At 42.1% G+C, this 23,171-nt stretch overlaps 1 protein-coding gene across 1 annotated transcript; it reads left to right on the top strand.

Annotated features, from left to right (window-relative positions):
- Positions 1-968: 968 nt before the first annotated feature.
- LOC115205790 (dual specificity protein phosphatase 1) lies at positions 969-7,715 on the top strand. Its single transcript, XM_029772105.1, has 4 exons — positions 969-1,674; positions 1,905-2,047; positions 2,393-2,612; positions 5,921-7,715. The coding sequence occupies exons 1-4, from the start codon at positions 1,263-1,265 to the stop codon at positions 6,280-6,282; spliced, it is 1,137 nt and encodes a 378-aa protein (XP_029627965.1). The 5' UTR covers positions 969-1,262; the 3' UTR covers positions 6,283-7,715.
- Positions 7,716-23,171: the final 15,456 nt, after the last annotated feature.

The raw sequence follows: 23,171 nt of genomic DNA, 5'->3' as shown, positions 1-23,171 counted from the left end.
TATCATATTTTACACAAGACAACTGTTTTAGGTGATATATACTTGTTAGTGGTAATAGCTTAATAATAGGCGAATTGCATAATAATAATATTTATCTATACTTTATATTTTTATATAAATACTTTATTTTGCTATTCTATAACGGGATATATAATAGTTTTTTTTGTCTATTTCCTTTGGCTTTCAAATAGGCTACATTCCAACCAAAACAAACTATGGGAAGAAATAAAAGGTTGCCCAGTATCTTAGTCTGCCCATAGTGACATGCTCTATCAGAGATACCTTTAGTATCCTTTCTCTAATACATTATCTTAGTCTGCCCATAGTGACATGCCCCATCAGCGATACCTTTAGTATCCTTTCTCTAATACATTATCTTAGTCTGCCCATAGTGACATAACCCATCAGAGATACCTTTAGTATCCTTTCTCTAATACAGTATCTTAGTCTGCCCATAGTGACATGCTCTATCAGAGATACCTTTAGTATCCTTTCTCTAATACATTATCTTAGTCTGCCCATAGTGACATGCTCTATCAGAGATACCTTTAGTATCCTTTCTCTAACACAGTATCTTAGTCTGCCCATAGTGACATGCTCTATCAGAGATACCTTTAGTATCCTTTCTCTAACACAGTATCTTTGGCCCCATACAGCTGCTACCAGCACCCATAATGCTTTGCAGGTATCTTTCACACAGAGATTATTTTTACCTTTTGTAATTAATTACCTATTAATGTCAGATTTTTATATTTAATTGTTCACTAGCTTTGGCAATGTAAACGTATGTTTCCTATGCCAATAAAACCCTTTGATTTGAGAGAGAGAGAGAGAGAGAGAGAGAGAGAGAGAGAGAGAGAGAGAGGAGGGGAGAAAAGCACAATGACGTAGGTGCAAACTAGAGCAGGCAGTGTGCCAGGAAAGGAGGAGTCTGACGTCAAGGGTTTCAAAATGATAATATATAAATACTTTTCACACAGACTACTCTCAGAACAACCTCGGGAATAAAAAGGAATACTTTTATAGACAAGAAACAACCACAGAAAATACACCCGAGAAAAGGAAAGGCCTACTCGTTTTTCTATTTGTCAAATTACTTTCATTTTGGGAAAATCTCAACTAAGCTAAGGAGAACAAAAGAACATACAACTATTTAAAGAAGAAATCTACTTGTGAATTAAAATAATAAGAAAAGCTCAGAAGTTTGTATAGGAACAGGTGACACCGAGCATCCAGGGGTTTATTTGCCTGTTCCACAGCCTATGTATTTGGACTTGACATATTCCGCTCGCCGCCCTCCTACTATGGTGATAATGGAAGTCCCCAGCATCGATGCCATGTCCCTCTGCGGGCTGCTGGAGGGGGAAGACCCGGGCTGTCTGGTCCTGGACTGCCGCTCATTCTTCTCCTTCAACTCCTCTCACATCCTCGGGTCCACCAACGTCCGCTTCAGTACTATAGTCCGCCGGAGGGCCAGAGGGGGCCTGGGGGTGGGACACATCGTGCCCAACGAGGACACACGGAACCGGTTTCTCTCCGGGGAGTATCAATCGGTTGTGTTTCTCGATGATCGGAGTTTGGACTTCGGCCAAGTGAAGAAGGACGGGACTCTAATGCTTGCGTTGACAGCTCTGTGCCGAGACCCGTGTGGAGCCAGTGTCTTCTTTCTCAAAGGTACATTTTATTTCATTTATTATAAACCTATTATAGTAGCCTATTTCTATATTGTTTACGGACTCACGGTAATAACGAACGGCGCATAACAAATGCCGTAGTGTAGGTCTACGTTAGTTATGAACTGAACACCATGACTGTGTTACTGTTTACAACTATGAGATGGTGACGTGACTGTTGTACAGTACCTGTTGTACAGTATCCTCACGTCCTATCTTGTCATTGTTTAGGTGGTTTTGACACGTTCTCCTCGGAGTATCCAGAGATGTGTACCAAGCCGTCAGCTCCACAGGGTCTCAGTCTGCCCCTCAGCGCCCGTCCAGACAGCGCCGAGCCCGGCTGCAGTCCATGCAGTACACCGCTCTATGACCAGGTTGGTTTTCTTTCAAACATGTATTTTGTATGTTATTACTGTGTAACAGTGCTTTTACCTGTATAATAAATAAACCAACGTCAGTGTGTCGTCAAACAATAGATTCTGCCGTTTTAAACTAACCTCAATTTGGTAGGCTATAGGCGTAAGTATTTATAGACTTTGACATTTATTACTGTTCCTATCGTCATCTCCAATAACACTTTGACATGTTATTACTCTCAAAACAATGTCAGTGTGTCATCAAACTATAGATTTTGACATCTTAGACTAACTTTATTATATTCTATAACTTTAGGGCTGGTGGTTGACTGTTTTCTGTCTTGTTCCTCTCCTCCTCTCCAGGGTGGTCCAGTGGAGATCCTTCCCTTCCTCTACCTGGGCAGTGCCTACCATGCCTCCAGAAAGGACATGTTAGACATGCTGGGTATCACTGCTCTCATCAACGTATCAGCTAACTGCCCCAACCACTTTGAAGAGTCCTTCCAGTACAAGAGTATCCCTGTCGAGGACAACCACAAGGCTGATATCTCCTCCTGGTTCAATGAGGCTATAGAGTTTATCGGTGAGTGTCTTTACATTACGGTCATTTAGCAGACACTCCTATTCAGAGCAACTAACAGTGTATTCAGCTTCAGGTAGCTGGGTAAGAAAACATATTGAGACCTTGGAATTATAAGGTTATATCTGAGATATTTGTCAAAAATGTGCTATTCACATATAACTGATCTTTAGATGGTTCTTCATATGTCTGTGAAGTTAGATTTTGTTTTTTTAAGTACATTTTAGGTGAAAAAAAAAGGTAAACTAGAAAGTTCTATCAGCATAAACCTATTTGAGCTCTAAGGTCTTCAATCACAAGCCTGAACAAATACAGACGGACCAATCAGGACATGTCTTTGCCATCTCCCTCTAAGTGTGGTCTAGGCTAGGCTAGCCATCAATAATGGCACTCGAACAACAAAACAACACTGTCAAGAAATCTTAAAGTAAACGATGTTATCACATTGTTGTTCAGTGATGACAGTAATTTGTTTGATGATCAATCTTGGTAAAATAGTGTTACTCTATCATGTATTTATTTAAATAGCTACGGAACATGTCAAATTCAGAAGTGTCAGAACCTTATGGCTGAACCCAGAACCTTATGGCTGAACCCAGAACCTTATGGCAGAACCCAGAACATTATGGCTGAACCCAGAACCTTATGGCAGAACCCAGAACCTTATGGCTGAACCCAGAACCTTATGGCTGAACCCAGAACCTTATGGCGGAACCCAGAACCTTATGGCGGAACCCAGATGAATATTTCAGAGCCATAAGGTTCTGGGTTCAGCCATAAGGTTCTGTGTGTGATTGCACCCCCCTAATAAAATGGGATTTAGAGATGTTGATACTCTGCACATCAGGTACCTTTCAGTTGAGGACTTTAATGGGTTATGAAAGAAGAATTCACTACAAAACAGTTCTGAGATCTGGGATGTGAAAACATTGATGCTTTGCGCAGGTCATGATATCACTGTCGTTGTAAGTAGCTAGCTAACTAGTTCAGTTTTAATTCTCTCATAGCTCTAGATAACATACAAACATAGGACACAATCCCCAAGCAAGGCAACCACAGCTGTAGTCATAGAAGCCATTGGCTTGGTGGCCAAGCAAACTACTACAACGCAACAGCCAACCCCCTCCCTCTCTCCATCTCTCTCTCCTCTCCTTATTTCAATGTCTTGGATTTAAATTTGAAAACGTTCCTTCCAAACCCAGAGCAGCTGTCTGAGCCATGACTCCCTGCTCCACCACAATGGTGGTGACATCATCACAGCCCCAACCACCCCTCTACTAGACCCCACTTTTAAAGATGTGGTCCCTTTTCATGTAGGAGCCACCAAGCAAACCTAACAGACCCAGGCCTCACTCTGCTTTTGTAGTAGCGGGCAGCCAGAGAGAGATTCCCAAATGGCATCCTATTCCCTTTATAGTACAATGCCCTGGTCTAAAGTAGTGCACTATAAAGGGAATAGGGTTCTATAGGGCCCTGGTCTAAAGTAGTGCACTATATAGGGAATAGGGTTCCATAGGGCCCTGGTCTAAAGTAGTGCACTGTAAATAGGGAATAGGGAGCCATTTGGGACGCATCCAGAGAGAGGCTGATGGTTGAATGCAGCTCCCTCCTCTCCCCTCCATCTCTTTGTTCTGTCGGGACAAAAGGTAGTTTTCTCCACCAGGCTCACGGCCGGCCTTTCTCCCAGATTAATAACCCCAGCAGGGGGGCAGCCAACCCCCCTTTGTCCCTTTCTGCCCCCCTATCCTTGGGGAATAGCTCCCCTGATCCCTGGGGGGGGGGGGTGATCAGCTCCCCTGATCACCCCCCACCCAGACCCATCTAACTTCCCCCTTCCTGGATTAATGACATGGGTTCGTTAGCAACACCATTAGTTAGCAACACTATGGAGGGTGATTTGCAACTGAAATAACCTACTTTTCGATTGGTCACTTCCTGCTGTGGTTTAGTAGGCCTACTGACTGAGCAAAGAGGATGTTGGTCACTTCCTGCTGTGGCTTACAGCTTCCTCATGCTTCAGTTCGGCTGGCGCCTAGCCGAAGTCAGTGTGTTCGTATACTCCCTTAAAAAACCTTCGCTTGAAAAACTAGAAAAAGCAGAAATAGTACTGTTTGTCCATCTAGAGACACCGTAGCCCGTATACACTTCCTCAAAAATAGTCAGAATTAATCTAAGATAACTCAAGAAATCTGTCATTAATTTGGATGTTTTTGCCGAGGACATCTTAGTCGCGCAATTTTACATCTACGTATCTATGATGTTTTGGTGCAGTATTTCTCAATGAAAAAAATGTGCACGAAAACGAGTCGTCTCTGAATGACGACAAATACTTCATTGAATAATAATAATATTGTTGACCAATCACCAACAAAGGGGTGTATACTTTGGCTACCAACTTCTGCTTGCCTTGAGAACAACATTTTGTGTGCCCGAACAACCGGAAAAACCCCTTACCAAAGTCCAAAGTGAACAAAAACATCACAAAATGTTGTCATAATAAATAGGGTTGGCAGGTTAGCCTAGTGGTTAGAACGTTGGGCCAGTATCCGAAAAGGTTGCTAAATCAAATCCCCCGAGCTGACAAGGTAAAAATCTGTCGTTCTGCCCCCTGAACAAGGCAGTTAACCCACTGTTCCTAGGCCGTCATTGTAAACTGATTTGCATAGTTAAATAAAAAAATAAATGTGCAAACTGTTCCAGCTGGGAAGTATGTGGACATGGTTGGTCTGACTGAGCAAGGAGGCCAGTGTAGACAGATTCATGACATACTTGTTAATGTAACTGCTGTGGCAACAGCTACTTGTTAGTATAACTGCTGTGGCAACAGCTACTTGTTAGTATAACTGCTGTGGCAACAGCTACTTGTTAGTATAACTGCTGTAGCAACAGCTAGGCAATGGTAATATATGCCAGTTAGCAGCCACATATATCCAACACAATTGGTATTATATTAGGATCCCCATTAGCTGTTGCAACAGCTACTCTTCCTGGGGTCCACATGAAACATAATATTAATAGACAAGAACAGCTCAAGGACAGAACTACATACATTTACAGTCATATGTGTGTGTATACATTTTACATACTTTTGGTCCCGGGAATCGAACACACTACCCTGTCATTACAAGCACCATGCTCTACCAACTGAGCTACAAAGGACCAATGGTGTTCTAACACAGTCAAGAGAAACCTTTTTGAATCTGGCAACAACTTACACAACTGTCCCACACTTACAGAAGAACTAAGTTGAATATGTTGTATAGATACATAGTTGTACTAATCTCCCCTCTCCTTCTCTCTCTCCTATATAGACTCCATCCGTAATAAAGGCGGTCGTGTGTTTGTCCACTGCCAAGCCGGCATCTCCCGCTCCGCCACCATCTGTCTGGCCTACCTGATGAGGACCAACCGCGTGAAGCTGGACGAGGCCTTTGAGTTCGTCAAGCAGCGCCGTAGCATCATCAGTCCTAACTTCAGCTTTATGGGCCAACTGCTACGGTTTGAGTCCCAGGTCCTGGCTACTTCATCCTGTTCGTCGGAATCCGGGAGTCCTGCCCTGGGGAAGAGCAGTACGGTCTTTAACTTCCCAGTGTCTATCCCCGTCCACGGCTCTACTGGACACGGACAGCTCTCCTTCCTCCACAGCCCCATCACCACCTCACCAAGATGCTAAGGGGAAGAGTAGGATCATATGGAGGGTTGTCTGTCTAAGCCTGGACTTGAACTGAACTGTTACTATTGGTGTTGAGTCGTTGAGACTGTACTGTAACAATACTAGTAGTGACAGGGTCATTGACAATGTACTGTCAGTGTCACTCAACTACAGGTGACTAATCGTTGAGCTTTGGATAGACATTGAGCTCTAGATATGATGGAACCCTTATTGATGCCCTTCTTGGTGTAAATGTAATAAAGAAGTGATCCTGGCATCACAGGACAAAAGGGCTATCTTTTGGAGAGACAAACCAAGTGGCCTAGTTTATGGGTTAAATCCACAGGTCTGCCCCATCGACTTGAAAGGAGTTTCTCTCGCTACCAATATGGCAGTATGGTTATCACAACATCCTCTGTAGAATAAGGAATGACACCCATAGATCTGCCTAGAACACCTCAACTTATAGGAAGAGACAGAGAAGTCAATGGCTGAAGGTGACTGGGGGGAAAGGGTCAATTCTTTAAAGTAAGTTAGAAGTATTTTAATGGGATGAAGAGAAGAAATTGTAGTCAAAGAATCGTTGTCAAAGATGCAAAGTTATTTAACGAGAGTGGGCAGCTTTTGATAATCACTTTTTTTTTTTGGCCTGACACAAGTCTTAACAAAATGGGCAAGTAAACCCTCCCTTGGTCACTTACAGACAGTTGTCATATTTATTGCTACCAACTAGACTCTCAGGAATCACAAATGACCTTCAATGTCCCACAGCTTTGTTCACACAGAGACAAACTGTCTTCCTGAGGGAATCCCGCTAATGCCTCGCCGAACGACGCCGGTTTGGATAAATCACTCCTCAGACTCTTTATTGTTGACAAACAATGAATGTATCTCTGATCTCTGGCCAATCAGCCGGCTCGGAGAGTGCCAGAAGGTTTATTTTAAAGTGGACTGGAAAGCCCCATTCAAATGCAAATGTGGGCCTTTTATAAAATACCATGAGACCCTGACAAACCTGACAATATTGGGGGAAACCGCCAACCAACCATCAGATACCTCTGAAACACCACCATGCCTCTGTAGTGCTAGCAGCTGTTAGCTAACGCTATCTCTGTTAGCATCATGCTAGCTCTGTTAGCATCATGTACTGTTAGCAGCTGCTAGCATTATTGGCCTGCTAGCTCTGTTAACATCATGTACTGTTATTAGCAGCTAGCTCTGTTAGCGTCATTAGCATGCTAGCTCTGTTAGCAATTTGTACTATTAACAGCTCTGGGAGAGAGTCAGAACCCCTAAAGCACTAAGACGGGGATCAGACTCACCAGAGACTGCTGTCTGTCTGATTACCAATGTGATATTTATTGAACTAAAGTAATATATTTCTTACATCTATTTTTGCATATGTTTGTTAGTTGTTTTTGATACCTCTGAATAAATCCAATTTGTCTTTTCTACTTCATTGCAGAACTTTGTCTTCAATATATTAGACCCAAATAAACCACAATCTATGTTATATACATAAAGATAGGATAGATAGGATGACTATACACATAGTCCTACATCATCAATCTACTGTAACACTGACATCTAGGCCTACAAATAGGATAAACATTACAGTGTGGCAGTGTTGGACCTGATCTTAAGGATAAACATTAAAGAAAAAAGAAAAAAATTATCTTGAAACATCTGAAAAATAAGTTTTATCAAGACCATATTTCATAAAAATATAAAAGTTCTGGTGTATTAATCTAATCCATATGGACCCTAAAACCATACAACATGCCTGAACCACAAAGCGGTTAGCCCCTGTATATGTAGTATAGCTACCATACCAAGTATAGTTCCCATGTAGTTCCCATACCTAGTATAGATACCATGCCTAGTATAGATACCATAGTTACATTTTAGTCATTTTTAGTCATATAGTTCCCATACCTAGTACAGATACCATACCTAGTATAGATACCATATAGTTCCCATACCTAGTATAGATACCATACCTAGTATAGTTCCCATTTGTTCCCATACCTAGTATAGTTCCCATAAAGAGTACAGTTCCCATACCTAGTATAGATACCATACCTAGTATAGATACCATATAGTTCCCATACCAAGTATAGTTCCCATACCTAGTATAGTTCCCATACCTAGTATAGTTCCCATATAGTTCCCATACCAAGTATAGTTCACATACCTAGTATATAGTTCCCATACCAAGTATAGTTCCCATACCTAGTACAGATACCATACCTAGTATAGATACCATATAGTTCCCATACCTAGTATAGATACCATACCTAGTATAGTTCCCATATAGTTCCCATACCTAGTATAGTTCCCATACAGAGTACAGTTCCCATACCTAGTATAGATACCATACCTAGTATAGATACCATATAGTTCCCATACCAAGTATAGTTCCCATACCTAGTATAGTTCCCATACCTAGTATAGTTCCCATACCAAGTATAGTTCCCATACCTAGTATAGATACCATATAGTTCCCATACCTAGTATAGTTCCCATACCTAGTATAGTTCCCATACCTAGTACAGTTCCAATATAGTTCCCATACCTAGTGTAGTTCCCATACCTAGAATAGTTCCCATATAGTTCCCATACCTAGTATAGTTCCCATATAGTTCCCATACCTACTATATTTCCCATACCTAGTATAGTTCCCATACCAAGTATAGTTCCCATATAGTTCCCATACCTAGTATAGATACCATATAGTTCACATAGCTAGTATAGTTCCCATACCTAGTATAGTTCACATATAGTTCACATACCTAGTATAGTTCCCATACCTAGTATAGTTCCAATACAGTTCCCATACATAGTATAGGTCCCATATAGTTCCCATACCTAGTATAGTTCCCATATAGTTCCCATACCTAGTATATTTCCCATACCTAGTATAGTTCCCATATAGTTCCCATACCTAGTATAGATACCATATAGTTCCCGTACAGTTCCCATACCTAGTAAAGTTCCCATACCTAGTATAGTTCCCGTACCTAGTATAGATACCATATAGTTCCCATACCTAGTATAGTTCCCATACTTAGTATAGATACCATATAGTTCCCATACCTAATATAGTTCCCATATAATTCCCATGCCTAGCTTTGATACCATACCTAGTATAGTTCCCATATAATTCCCATGCCTAGTATAGATACCATACCTAGTATAGATACCATACCTAGTGTAGTTCCCATACCTAGTATAGTTCCCATACCTAGTATAGTTCCCGTACCTAGTACCGTTCCCATACCTAGTATAGTTCCCATACCAAGAATAGTTCCCATTCCTAGTATAGTTCCCCTATAGTTACCATACCTAGTATAGTTCCCGTATAGTTACCATACCTAGTATAGTTCCCATACCAAGTATAGTTCCCATACCTAGTATAGTTCCCGTGTAGTTACCATACCAAGTATAGTTCCCATACCTAGTATAGTTCCCGTATAGTTACCACACCTAGTATTGTTGCGTCAAAAGACAGGTATTCATATTCAAGGCGTTCAGATTTTCAACTGATTTCAAAGATAAAACACCAGCAGGAGGCGAAAGAGTGTATGCATTGTGGAACCCATCATTAGCTTGTGTTTCCCTGGGGAACATATATACTGGTGCACCTTTGTGATAGCAGGTGGTGAAATGTTTGGTGGAAAAGCATTTCACTGGAAGTCCTTCACGGAAGAGGAGACTCTCATCCATACACATTCAGCTCATTTAGGATTCTGGAGACTCAACCGGTAGGCACATGGACATTGTTGTGTAAAATTGTTGCCAGTTAGGTGTTTATTTGTGTTGAGAATTGAGACCAATTGTCTAATTTAGTAAATAGTATAATTTAGATAATATGACTACATTAAGATTATATATTTAATTTGAAATGACCTTACTTGAAGTAATGTATATTTCTTTTTGTGTTTTGCCTTTAAAGGTTATCAACCTAACGAACTGACTAACTGACTAACTGACTGACTGACTGACTAAAGAAATAAAAGAAGTCAGAAGAAAATTGAGTTGTCTCTTGCGTCCTTCAGTCCTTAGGCCTTTTTCAAGTTTGGGCAAAGAGCTGCAGTGTGAACCATACACAACTTGACAGTTGATAACCGCGTGGCAGTGAAGACAAAAGGATTAACGGCCTGAAGTCAGGAAAGCTGTCGTCGCAGAGAGGAATATTGACTGACATCTCAACATGGCGGAGGAAGCTCTTGGAATAACAGTGAAGGAGCTGAAGCAAAAAAGAACTTTAGCTAAAAGCACTTTTACCAAGCAGGCAAACTTCCTCAGCAGAGTCGCAAAGCACATGACTAAAAGAGAACTACAAGAGGAGTTCAAGAAGCTCAAGTCGGAGGCGAGGACGGTCAGTGAGACAAATGACGAGTACAGGGCTGGCCTTCTGGCAGACATTGAAGCTGGAACCGATGAGGGTGAAGAAGCTGAACTGAGCAAGGAGAAGCAGAATGAAGTTGAGAAGACGTTCCAAGAATGCGAAGCACGATTGGATGAGGTCAGGGAGATGGTCCAGTCCAATCTATAGCCTAGATATGGCGAAAATGAGGTGAAGTCTGCAATCCATGAAGCCGAGACAGCCTGTGATGGAGTTGCTCAGATACCTGTTACCGCTATAAACAGAGATGGCTTTGAGCTACGGTGGGATAGTGTGAAAACACAAGTCCAAAATGCAATCGCAAGCCTAGCAGAGTGGGAGATGTGGATTCTGGTGGCAGAAAAGGAAAGGCTCGGAGGGAGAGTGAAGGATCTGAAGGCATTTGGCAACAACCTTGAAGCAAGGAGGGCAGGATTTCTCACAGCACAAAGAATTGCAGAAGAGGAGAGAGTCGGAGGGAGAGTGCCGCAGGTGCCCATGGCAGCTCCACAACCGACACTGAGGATAAAGCCAATCTGTCTACCCAAGTTCAGTGGGTATAAAAGGAACTTCCATCGATGGAGAAGAGACTGGGAGAGTCTGCAAAAGCAGGGGGAACCAACAGGCTCAGTCGAAGTAAAGAGGATCCAACTCATTGACAGTATAGATGAGAGGATATGCAGAGGCCTCCGTTTGTCTTCCTACAACACTGCTGAGGACATGTTCAGGGTGCTGGAAAACAGATATGGAAACAAGTCTACAATTGCCTTGGAGATAATGGAGGATCTGGAGAAAATTCCTGCTTTAAGGGCAAATCAGCCTAGGAAAGTTATCGACATGATCCAAACTATAGAGAAGGCCCTGGATGACCTCACGGAGCTTGGAAACACAGGAGCCATCAACAACCCTCTAGTGATCAGATCCATAGAAAGCAAGTTACCTGACGACATCAAGAGAGAGTGGCTTGTCTTCATGGTTAATCCGAGGAATAATGTCACACCAGACAATCACTTTGAGAACCTTCTTAAATTCCTGAAAACACAAGAGGAAATTCTTGAAAAAATGGAGCAGCTGGGAGTGAGTGAAAGGCCAGAAAAGAGAAATGCTTGCATGGAGAGGAAATATGCGTCCACGCGGTTGTCCACAACAAAAGGAGGCTGTGTTGTGTGGTGATGAAAAGCACAGAGAAAATATATTCTTTTGCAAGCGTTTCAAGGAACTGAAGCCGGTGGGAAAGTTGGCTGCTGTAGAAAAGCTGGGGGCCTGCAAGAGGTGCTTGGTCTGTCATGGAGAAGATGAGGAATGCAAAGAGACATACCTGTGCAGGAACAGAAACTGTAAAAAAGACCACCATTTCTTTCTATGCCTGAAGGGCGACTTCAGGAGGAGTGACTCAGAAAGAAGACAATTCAATGTGAGAAGGCATACGCGGACTGAGGAGCAGGAAGATTTTGTATCTAAACTCTCCCCAGAGATGGCGGACAAATTCAAGAGAGCGTTCACCAATATCACCGCAAAGACAAACTGTGGTGAAAAGATCCAGCTTGGAGAGATTGTGTCAAGTGCAGTAGAAGAATTGCCAGTTATTCTAATGCTGCTTGAGGTAACTGCCAATGCAGGACAAAAAATTGGAACCCTGATCGACTTGGCATCGGACACAAATTATATCACCCACAGAGCTGCCAGGAGATTAAATCTTGGAAGTGAAAACGTCACTTTAGTCGTCCATGGAGTTGGGGGGATGGCCATGAAGGTTAAAACCAGAAGATATCTCCTCAGAGTGAGGGTCAAAATGCCTAGAGGCACAGAAAGAGCCCATGAGCTTGTCTGCTATGGTTTGAATGAAATTGCCAACATCCACAGAGTCATCAAACCTGAGCAACTCAAGAAGTTCTTCCCAGAAGTCAGTCTAGGAGATCTGAGGAGACCGGAGAGCATTGAGCTACTGATAAGCCACCGCGAAGGAAGACTTGCTCCGCAAAGAGTGAAGGTGATTGGAGACCTTGTCTTATGGGAGAGCCCGCTAGGAAAGATTGTTGGTGGAGCACATCCAGATCTGTTTGAAGAAGTCAATATGGCTGCGCACAGGTCTGGAGCGCACTTTGCTCGATCCATGAGAGCAACCGCTGTCAAGTATCAAGAGATAACTAAAACACAAGAGTTCACAGCTGAAACCAAAAGCACAGTTGCTCGCAGAGAGTTCTTGGATTGGTGGAAATGGGATAGCATTGGAGCAGCTTGCGAACCGAAGTGTGGAGGATGCCGGTGCGGCAATTGTCAACCAAGAGGCAAGGAAATGACTCTGAGTGAGGAAAGGGAGCTGGAGATCATAAGGAAAGGCCTCACCTACATCAAAGCAGATGCTCACAGCGATAAACTGCACTGGGACACAAAATACCCCTGGATTCAAGATCCAAGTTCCCTTCCCTACAACAGGAGTGGGGTTGAAGCCACCTTCTTAAGAACAGAAAAACAACTCAAGAAAGAGCCAGAGTGGAAAATAGCATACACAGCTCAAGTACAGGAAATGGTGGAGAGAAGAGCAGCAAAGAAACTCATCAAAGAGATGATCGCCAGCTGGAAAGGACCAGTATGGTATGTCAGCCACTTGGTGGCGCCAAACCCACACTCTGTCACAACACCTGTGCGACTGGCATGGAACAGCAGCCAGAAGTTTAAAGGGGTCAGCATGAATGACCTGCTGCTGAAAGGGCCTGATGTCCTCAATCCCATCCAAGCAGTACTACTCAGGTTCAGAAGAGGTGTCCATGCTGCTCTTGGCGACATCAGGAAGATGTACAATTCGGTGTGGTTAGAAAACCTGGAGATGCATCTCCACAGATTTCTCTGGAGAAACACTGAGGAGGAAGAGATTGAAGAGTATGCCATCACCAGAGTCAACATTGGCGATCGACCAGCAGGGTGCACTGCACAACTGGCCATGAGAGAGACAGCAAAACTGCCCATGTTCGCTCACCTGGAGGAGGAACGTAGGATCCTTGAAGAGGATGCCTATGTCAATGACATCCTGACTTCCCATAATGACTTACAAAAGCTGGACAAGGACACCAAAAGAGTTGAAGAGATCCTGAGGACAGGCGGATTCTTCCTCAAACCCTGGGTCCAGTCAGGCCAAAGTGGGAGGCAGGAGATCGTACCAGGAGAGCAAGGAGCGGTGTCAGGGACAGTACTTATTCTCCCAAACCAGATGAGGAACGGAGACAATAAAGCCCTTGGAGTTGGATACCTTAAAGAGGACAAACTGTACCTTATGACTTCAATCAATTTCTCAAAGAGGAAAAAGAAGATGAGAGTCGGACAAAATCTCCTTGAAGAAGAAGTGAGAGGGAAAACTCCAAACCCACTGACGAGAAGAGAACTGCTAAGCCAAGTAGCTAGCCTGTATGACCCAATAGGCCTCGTCACACCTGCCAAACAAAAGGGCGCCATTCTTGTCAGAAAGGCGTTTCAAGAAGCTGGAGGCAAAACTCTGACCCGAAACACGTGGGACAAACCTCTGTCTGAACAATTGAGAGAAGAAGCCATCAAACTGTTTGAGGAGTACACACGTCTTAGCCAAATCACCTTCCACAGAAGCCTCACACCAGTCAACTGGATTGGTAAACCTTGGGGAATAACATTCTCTGACGGAAGTGAGAAGAGCTATGGAGCCGTAGTGTACTTCAGATGGGAAACCGAGCAAGGCATCCAAGTCAGGTTGGTTGAGTCCAAAGCAAAACTCACACCTTTGGACCAAAAGGGGGAGGCAGTGAAAGCTGAAATCTGCAGTGCTGTCTGCGCAGCACGACTTCGAAAGTACGTTGAAAAACACAGTCGTATAGAAATTGAACGATGGCTCCATCTGCTGGACAGTCAAACTGTGGTGGGAGCTATCCAGAGAGACAGTTATGGGTATCAATCTTTCTTCGCGAACAGAGTTGGAGAGATCCAGAAATCCACATCCGTCAAAGACTGGTGGTGGATCCCGGGAGGCCTGAACAATGCTGACATCATAAGAGGGCCAGCCCCGGAAGACCTCCAAGAAGATTCCATGTGGCAAAATGGACCAGCGTTCCTGCGGCAACCCATGGAAGAGTGGCCACAGAAGTCAGCCAAAGAAATTGCAGCTTATGCCAAGGAAGGCATAAACAAACTTCAAAGGAAATATTTCTCTGCAGCACTGACCAGAGCGCAGGCCAAGAGAAACAAGAATGATGTACTTCCTGAAGTTGAAGTTCAGAAGGAAAGTCAGAGTGATGCACAGCAAAGCAGGCAAAATAACCCAGATGAACCTAAGACCAAGATCCGAAGACCACCAGCTGGCTCTGCGGTAACAAAACTGATTGACATCAGGAAATTCAGCAGCCTGACCAGGCTGATCCGAGTCACTGCCTGGGTTTGGAGAGCTGCAACGAAATGGAAAGAAGTGTTGACCAGGAATTCAGCCTCAGATAAACCAAAGTGGGAGGAAATTCTTTCAACAAACTGGAAGTCCAGAGGCAAACAAGCTGTACTCACTGTTGGGGAGTGTGAAGATGCACTAAGAGACCTGTTCCTTGCAGCTCAAGAAGGTATAACCTTTCAAGGCACCACTCTCAACAGACTCGCTGTTTACAGAGATGAAGAGACTGGGCTCTTGGTTTGTGGAGGGAGGTTCAAGATCTTTGATGAGGACGAGACTGCTGTACCAATTCTACCATATGAGGCATGGATATCCACTCTCCTAGCCCAAGAGGCCACTCCCCTCACAGGAATGGTGCTGCAGAAGCAGCTGTTCGCACTGTGAAGCGGGCCTTGCACAATATGAGAGGCGAAGGACTCTTCACATGGAGTGAGTTTCAAACATTTATGTTCATGGCTGCTAACCTTGCCAATGAAAGGCCCATAGATGCCAGGACTCAGAGCCGGGAGGACTGCATAGAATACATCAGCCCTAATTCTCTTCTGCTTGGAAGGACTGGACCTAGGGGAGACTTAGGAAGCTTTGAGTTTGAAGACTACTCCTACAAATGGTTAAGAGTCATTCAAGCAGAAGTTAACTGGTTCTGGAGGAAGTGGAGTCAGTTGGCTGGACCTAACCTGTTTGTGAGGAGTAAGTGGCACACAAAGCAGCGAAACGTGGCCGTTGGAGACGTCGTCTGGCTTGCAGACCAGAACGCTTTGAGGAGTCAGTATAAGCTTGGTAGGGTCGTCAATGTCAACGCTGACAAGGAGGGCATTGTGAGAGATGCAAATATACGAACCTTCCCAAGTTATCCTATCTCAACTTTGAAGCATGTTTGTGGAGACAAAGCAAAGTAACGTTAAACCAAAATCCCTGCTACAATTCTTCACAGTGACGTCAGGCGTTTGGTTGTGTTATTACCTGTAGAAGACCAGATGTAAAGCCATCGAAGATGGAGCCGATGTGACCTCCTTGGGTTCAAGAACCAGGAGATCAAGTGGGAGGAGTTGCGTCAAAAGACAGGTATTCATATTCAAGGTGTTCAGATTTTCAACTGATTTCAAAGATAAAACACCAGCAGGGGGCGAAAGAGTGTATGCATTGTGGAACCCATCATTAGCTTGTGTTTCCCTGGGGAACATATATACTGGTGCACCTTTGTGATAGCAGGTGGTGAAATGTTTGGTGGAAAAGCATTTCACTGGAAGTCCTTCACGGAAGAGGTGACTCTCATCCATACACATTCAGCTCATTTAGGATTCTGGAGACTCAACCGGTAGGCACATGGACATTGTTGTGTAAAATTGTTGCCAGTTAGGTGTTTATTTGTGTTGAGAATTGAGACCAATTGTCTAATTTAGTATATAGTATAATTTAGATAATATGACTACATTAAGATTATATATTTAATTTGAAATGACCTTACTTGAAGTAATGTATATTTCTTTTTGTGTTTTGCCTTTAAAGGTTATCAACCTAACTAACTAACTAACTAACTAACTAACTAACTAACTAACTAACTAACTAACTAACTAACTAACTGACTAAAGAAATAAAATAAGTCAGAAGAAAATTGAGGTGTCCCTTGCGTTCTTCAGTCCTTAAAGGCCTTTTTCAAGTTTGGGCAAAGAGCTGCAGTGTGAACCATACACAACTTGACAAGTATAGTTCCCATGCCTAGTATAGTTCCAGTATAGTTCCGGTACCTGGAATAGTTTCCGTATAGTTCCCATATAGTTCCCATACCTAGTATAGTTCCCGTATAGCTCCAATACCTGATATAGTTACCATACCTAGAATAGTTCCCATAGCTTGTATAGTTCCTGTACCTAGTGTAGTTCCCATACCTAGTGTAGTTCCCATACCTAGTATAGTTCCCGTGTAGTTCCCATACCTAGTATAGTTCCCATTTAGTTCCCATACCTAGTACACACCCAGTATAGTTCCCATACCTAGTATAGTTCCCGTATAGTTCCCATACCTAGTATAGTTCCTGTATAGTTCCCATACCTAGTATAGTTCCCATACCTAGTATAGTTCCCGTATAGTTCCATACCTAGTATAGTTCCCATATAGTTCCCATACCTAGTATAGTTCCCATACAGTTCCCATACATAGTATAGCTCCCATATAGTTCCCATACCTAGTATAGTTCCCATACCAAGTATAGATACCAAATAGTTCCCATACCTAGTATAGTTCCCATATAGTTCCCATACCTAGTATAGATACCATATAGCTCCAATACCTGATATAGTTACCATACCTAGAATAGTTCCTATAGCTTGTATAGTTCCTGTACCTAGTATAGATACCATATAGTTCCCATACCTAGTATAGTTCACATACCTAGTATAGATACCATATACTTCCCGTATAGTTCCCATACCTAGTAAAGTTTCCATACCTAGTATAGATACCATATAGTTCCCATACCTAGTATAGTTCCCATACCTAGTATAGATACCATATAGTTCCCATACCTAGCATAGTTCCCGTATAGTTCCCATACCTAGTATAGTTCCCATACCTATTATAGTTCCTGTATAGTTCCCGTACCTGGTATAGTTACCATACGTAGTATAGTGCCCATACCTAGTATAGTTCCCGTACCGAGTATAGTTCCCATACCTAGTATAGTTCCTGTGTAGTTCCCATACCTAGTATAGTTCCTATAAAGTCCCCATACCTAGTATACTTCCGGTATAGTTCCCATACCTAGTATAGTTCCCATACCTAATATAGTTCCCGTATAGTTCCCATACCTAGTATAGATCACATACCTAGTATCGTTCCCATACCTAGTATAGTTCCCATACAGTTCCCATACATAGTATAGGTCGCATATAGTTCCCATACCTAGTATAGATACCAAATAGTTCCCATACCTAGAATATTTCCCATAAAGTTCCCATACCTAGTATAGTTCCCATACCTAGTATAGATCCCATATAGTTCCCATACCTAGTATAGTTCACATACCTAGTATAGTTCCGGTATAGTTCTCATACCTAGTATAGATCCCATACCTAATATAGTTCCCGTGTAGTTCCCATACCTAGTATAGTTCACATACCTAGTATAGTTCCCATATAGTTCCCATACCTGGTATAGTTCCCGTATAGTTACGAAACATAGTATAGTTCCCGTACCTAGTATAGTTCCCGTACCTAGTATAGTTCCCATACCGTGTATAGTTCCCATACCTAGTATAGTTCCCATACCTAGTATAGATACCATATAGTTCCCGTATAGTTCCCATACCTAGTAAAGTTCCCATACCTAGTATAGTTCCCGTGTAGTTCCCATACCTAGTATAGTTCCCATATATTTCCCATACCTAGTGCACCCCCAGTATAGTTCCCATACCTAGCATAGTTCCCATACCTAGTATAGTTCCCGTATAGTTCCCATACCTAGTATAGTTCCCGTATAGTTTCCATACCTAGTATAGTTCCCGTATAGTTCCCATACCTAGTATAGTTCCCATACCTTAGTATAGTTCCCGTATAGTTTACATACCTAGTATAGTTCCCGTATAGTTCCCGTACCGAGTATAGTTCCCATACCTAGTATAGTTCCCGTGTAGTTCCCACACCTAGTATAGTTCCTATATAGTCCCCATACCTAGTATACTTCCGGTATAATTCCCAAACCTAGTATAGTTCCCATACCTAGTATAGTTCCAGTATAGTTCCCATACCTAGTATAGTTCCCATACCTAATATAGTTCCCGTATAGTTCCCATACCTAGTATAGTTCACATACCTAGTATAGTTCCCATATCTAGTATAGTTCCCATACATAGTATAGGTCCCATATAGTTCCCATACCTAGTATAGATACCAAATAGTTCCCATACCTAGTATAGTTCCCATACCTAGTATAGTTCCCGTATAGTTCCCATACAGTTCCCATACATAGTATAGGTCCCATATAGTTCCCATACCTAGTATAGTTCCTGTATAGTTACCATACCTAGTATAGTTCCTGTTTAGTTCCCATACCTAGTATAGTTCCCATACCTTGTATAGATCCCATACCTAGTATAGTTCCCTTAACTAGTATAAATTCACCATACCTAGTATAGTTCCCATACCTAGTATAGTTCCCATTTAGTTCCCATACCTAGTATAGTTCCCCTACCTAGTATAGTTCCCATATAGTTCCCATATAGTTCCCATACCTAGTATAGTTCCCATACCTACTGTAGTTCCCATATAGTTCCCATACCTAGTATAGTTCCCATACCTAGTTTAGATACCAAATAGTTCCCATACCTAGTATAGTTCCCATATAGTTCCCATACCTAGTATAGATACCATATAGCTCCAATACCTGATATAGTTACCATACCTAGAATAGTTCCCATAGCTTGTATAGTTCCTGTACATTGTATAGTTCCCATACCTAGTATAGTTCCCTTGTAGTTCCCATACCTAGTATAGTTCCCATATAGTTCCCATACCTAGTACACACCCGGTATAGTTCCCATACCTAGTATAGTTCCCATATAGTTCCCATACCTAGTATAGTTCCCGTATAGTTCCCCTACCTGGTATAGTTACCATACGTAGTATAGTTCCTATAAAGTCCCCATACCTAGTATAGTTCCCGTACCGAGTATAGTTCCCATACCTAGTATAGTTCCTATAAAGTCCCCATACCTAGTATAGTTCCCGTATAGTTCCCATACCTAGTATAGTTCCGGTATATTTCCCATACCTAGTATAGTTCCCATACCTAATATAGTTCCCATACAGTTCCCATACATAGTATAGGTCCCATATAGTTCCCATACCTAGTATAGTTCCCATACCTAATATAGTTCCCGTATAGTTCCCATACCTAGTATAGATCACATACCTAGTATCGTTCCCATACCTAGTATAGTTCCCATACAGTTCCCATACATAGTATAGGTCGCATATAGTTCCCATACCTAGTATAGATACCAAATAGTTCCCATACCTAGAATATTTCCCATAAAGTTCCCATACCTAGTATAGTTCCCATACCTAGTATAGATACCATATAGTTCCCATACCTGGTATAGTTCCCATATCTAGTATAGATCCCATATAGTTCCCATACCTAGTATAGTTCACATACCTAGTATAGTTCCGGTATAGTTCTCATACCTAGTATAGATCCCATACCTAATATAGTTCCCGTGTAGTTCCCATACCTAGTATAGTTCACATACCTAGTATAGTTCCCATATAGTTCCCATTCCTAGTCTAGTTCCCATACCTAGTATAGTTCCCATACCTGGTATAGTTCCCGTATAGTTACGAAACATAGTATAGTTCCCGTACCTAGTATAGTTCCCGTACCTAGTATAGTTCCCATACCTTGTATAGTTCCCATACCTAGTATAGTTCCCATACCTAGTATAGATACCATATAGTTCCCGTATAGTTCCCATACCTAGTATAGTTCCCGTGTAGTTCCCATACCTAGTATAGTTCCCATATATTTCCCATACCTAGTACACCCCCAGTATAGTTCCCATACCTAGTATAGTTCCCATACCTAGTATAGTTCCCGTATAGTTCCCATACCTAGTATAGTTCCCGTATAGTTTCCATACCTAGTATAGTTCCCGTATAGTTCCCATACCTAGTATAGTTCCCATACCTTAGTATAGTTCCCGTATAGTTCCCGTACCTGGTATAGTTACCATACGTAGTATATTGCCCATACCTAGTATAGTTCCCGTACCGAGTATAGTTCCCATACCTAGTATAGTTCCCGTGTAGTTCCCACACCTAGTATAGTTCCTATATAGTCCCCATACCTAGTATACTTCCGGTATAATTCCCAAACCTAGTATAGTTCCCATACCTAGTATAGTTCCAGTATAGTTCCCATACCTAGTATAGTTCCCATACCTAGCATAGTTCCCATATCTAGTATAGTTCCCATACATAGTATAGGTCCCATATAGTTCCCATACCTAGTATAGATACCAAATAGTTCCCATACCTAGTATAGTTCCCATACCTAGTATAGTTCCCGTGTAGTTCCCATACAGTTCCCATACATAGTATAGGTCCCATATAGTTCCCATACCTAGTATAGTTCCTGTATAGTTACCATACCTAGTATAGTTCCTGTTTAGTTCCCATACCTAGTATAGTTCCCATACCTTGTATAGATCCCATACCTAGTATAGTTCCCTTAACTAGTATAAATTCACCATACCTAGTATAGTTCCCATTTAGTTCCCCTACCTAGTATAGTTCCCATATAGTTCCCATATAGTTCCCATACCTAGTATAGTTCCCATACCTACTGTAGTTCCCATATAGTTCCCAGACCTAGTATAGTTCCCATACCTAGTTTAGATACCAAATAGTTCCCATACCTAGTATAGTTCCCATATAGTTCCCATACCTAGTATAGATACCATATAGCTCCAATACCTGATATAGTTCCCATACCTAGAATAGTTCCCATAGCTTGTATAGTTCCTGTACCTTGTATAGTTCCCATACATAGTATAGTTCCCTTGTAGTTCCCATACCTAGTATAGTTCCCATATAGTTCCCATACCTAGTACACACCCGGTATAGTTCCCATACCTAGTATAGTTCCCATATAGTTCCAATACCTAGTATAGTTCCCGTATAGTTCCCCTACCTGGTATAGTTACCATACGTAGTATAGTTCCTATAAAGTCCCCATACCTAGTATAGTTCCCGTACCGAGTATAGTTCCCATACCTAGTATAGTTCCTATAAAGTCCCCATACCTAGTATAGTTCCCGTACCGAGTATAGTTCCCATACCTAGTATAGTTCCGGTATATTTCCCATACCTAGTATAGTTCCCATACCTAATATAGTTCCCATACAGTTCCCATACATAGTATAGGTCCCATATAGTTCCCATACCTAGTATAGTTCCCATACCTAGTATAGATACCAAATAGTTCCCATACCTAGTATAGTTCCCATACCTAGTATAGTTCCCGTATAGTTCCCATACCTAGTATAGTTCCCATACCTTAGTATAGTTCCCGTATAGTTCCTGTACGTGCTATAGTTCCCATACCAAGTATAGTTCCCATACCTAGTATAGTTCCCGTGTAGTTCCCATACCTAGTATAGTTCCTATATAATCCCCATACCTAGTATACTTCCGGTATAGTTCCCATACCTAGTATACTTCCCATACAGGGGTATAGTTCCCGTATAGTTCCCATACCTAGTATAGTTCACATACCTAGTATAGTTCCCAAATCTAGTATAGTTCCCATACAGTTCCCATACATAGCATAGGTCCCATATAGTTCCTATACCTAGTATAGTTCCTGTATAGTTACCATACCTAGTATATTTCCTGTATAGTTCCCATACCTAGTATAGTTCCCATACCTAGTATAGTTCCCGTGTAGTTCCCATACCTAGTATAGTTCCTATATAGTCCCCATACCTAGTATACTTCCAGTATAGTTCCCATACCTAGTATACTTCCAATACAGGGGTATAGTTCCCATATAGTTCCCATACCTAGTATAGTTCCCATACCTAGTATAGTTCCCATACCTAGTATAGTTCCCATACCTAGTATAGTTCCCATATCTAGTATAGTTCCCGTGTAGTTCCCATATCTAGTATAGTTTCCATACCTAGCATAGTTCCCATATAGTTCCCATATCTAGTATAGTTCCCATATAGTTCCCATACCTACTATAGTTCCCATATAGTTCCTATTCATAGTATAGTTCCCATATAGTTCCCATACCTAGTATAGTTCCCATACCTAGTATAGTTCCCATATAGTCCACAATCCTAGTATATATACCATACCTAGTATAGTTCCCATATAGTTCCCATACCTAGTATAGTTCCCGTATAGTTCCCATACCTAGTATAGTTCCCGTATAGTTCACATACCTAGTATAGTTCACATACCTAGTATAGTTCCCATACAGTTCCCATACATAGTATAGGTCCCATATAGTTCCCATACCTCGTATAGTTCCCATATAGTTCCCATACCTAGTATAGATGCCATATAGTTCCCATATCTAGTATAGATGCCATATAGTTCCCATACCTAATATAGATGC

The sequence above is a fragment of the Salmo trutta genome, chromosome 13, assembly GCF_901001165.1.
Source record: "Salmo trutta chromosome 13, fSalTru1.1, whole genome shotgun sequence".
NCBI lineage: Eukaryota > Metazoa > Chordata > Actinopteri > Salmoniformes > Salmonidae > Salmo > Salmo trutta.
Note: the sequence above shows the minus strand (reverse complement) of the source record. Positions and strands in the feature narration are given on the sequence as shown.

Bases quoted from the DNA above. Each gene is read 5' to 3' on its own strand.
- LOC115205790 (XM_029772105.1), top strand. From the start codon at position 1,263: ATGTATTTGGACTTGACATATTCCGCTCGCCGCCCTCCTACTATGGTG. The intron at 2,048-2,392 runs GTTGGTTTTCTT...CCTCCTCTCCAG, and splicing joins GTACACCGCTCTATGACCAG to GGTGGTCCAGTGGAGATCCT. The intron at 2,613-5,920 runs GTGAGTGTCTTT...TCTCCTATATAG, and splicing joins TGAGGCTATAGAGTTTATCG to ACTCCATCCGTAATAAAGGC.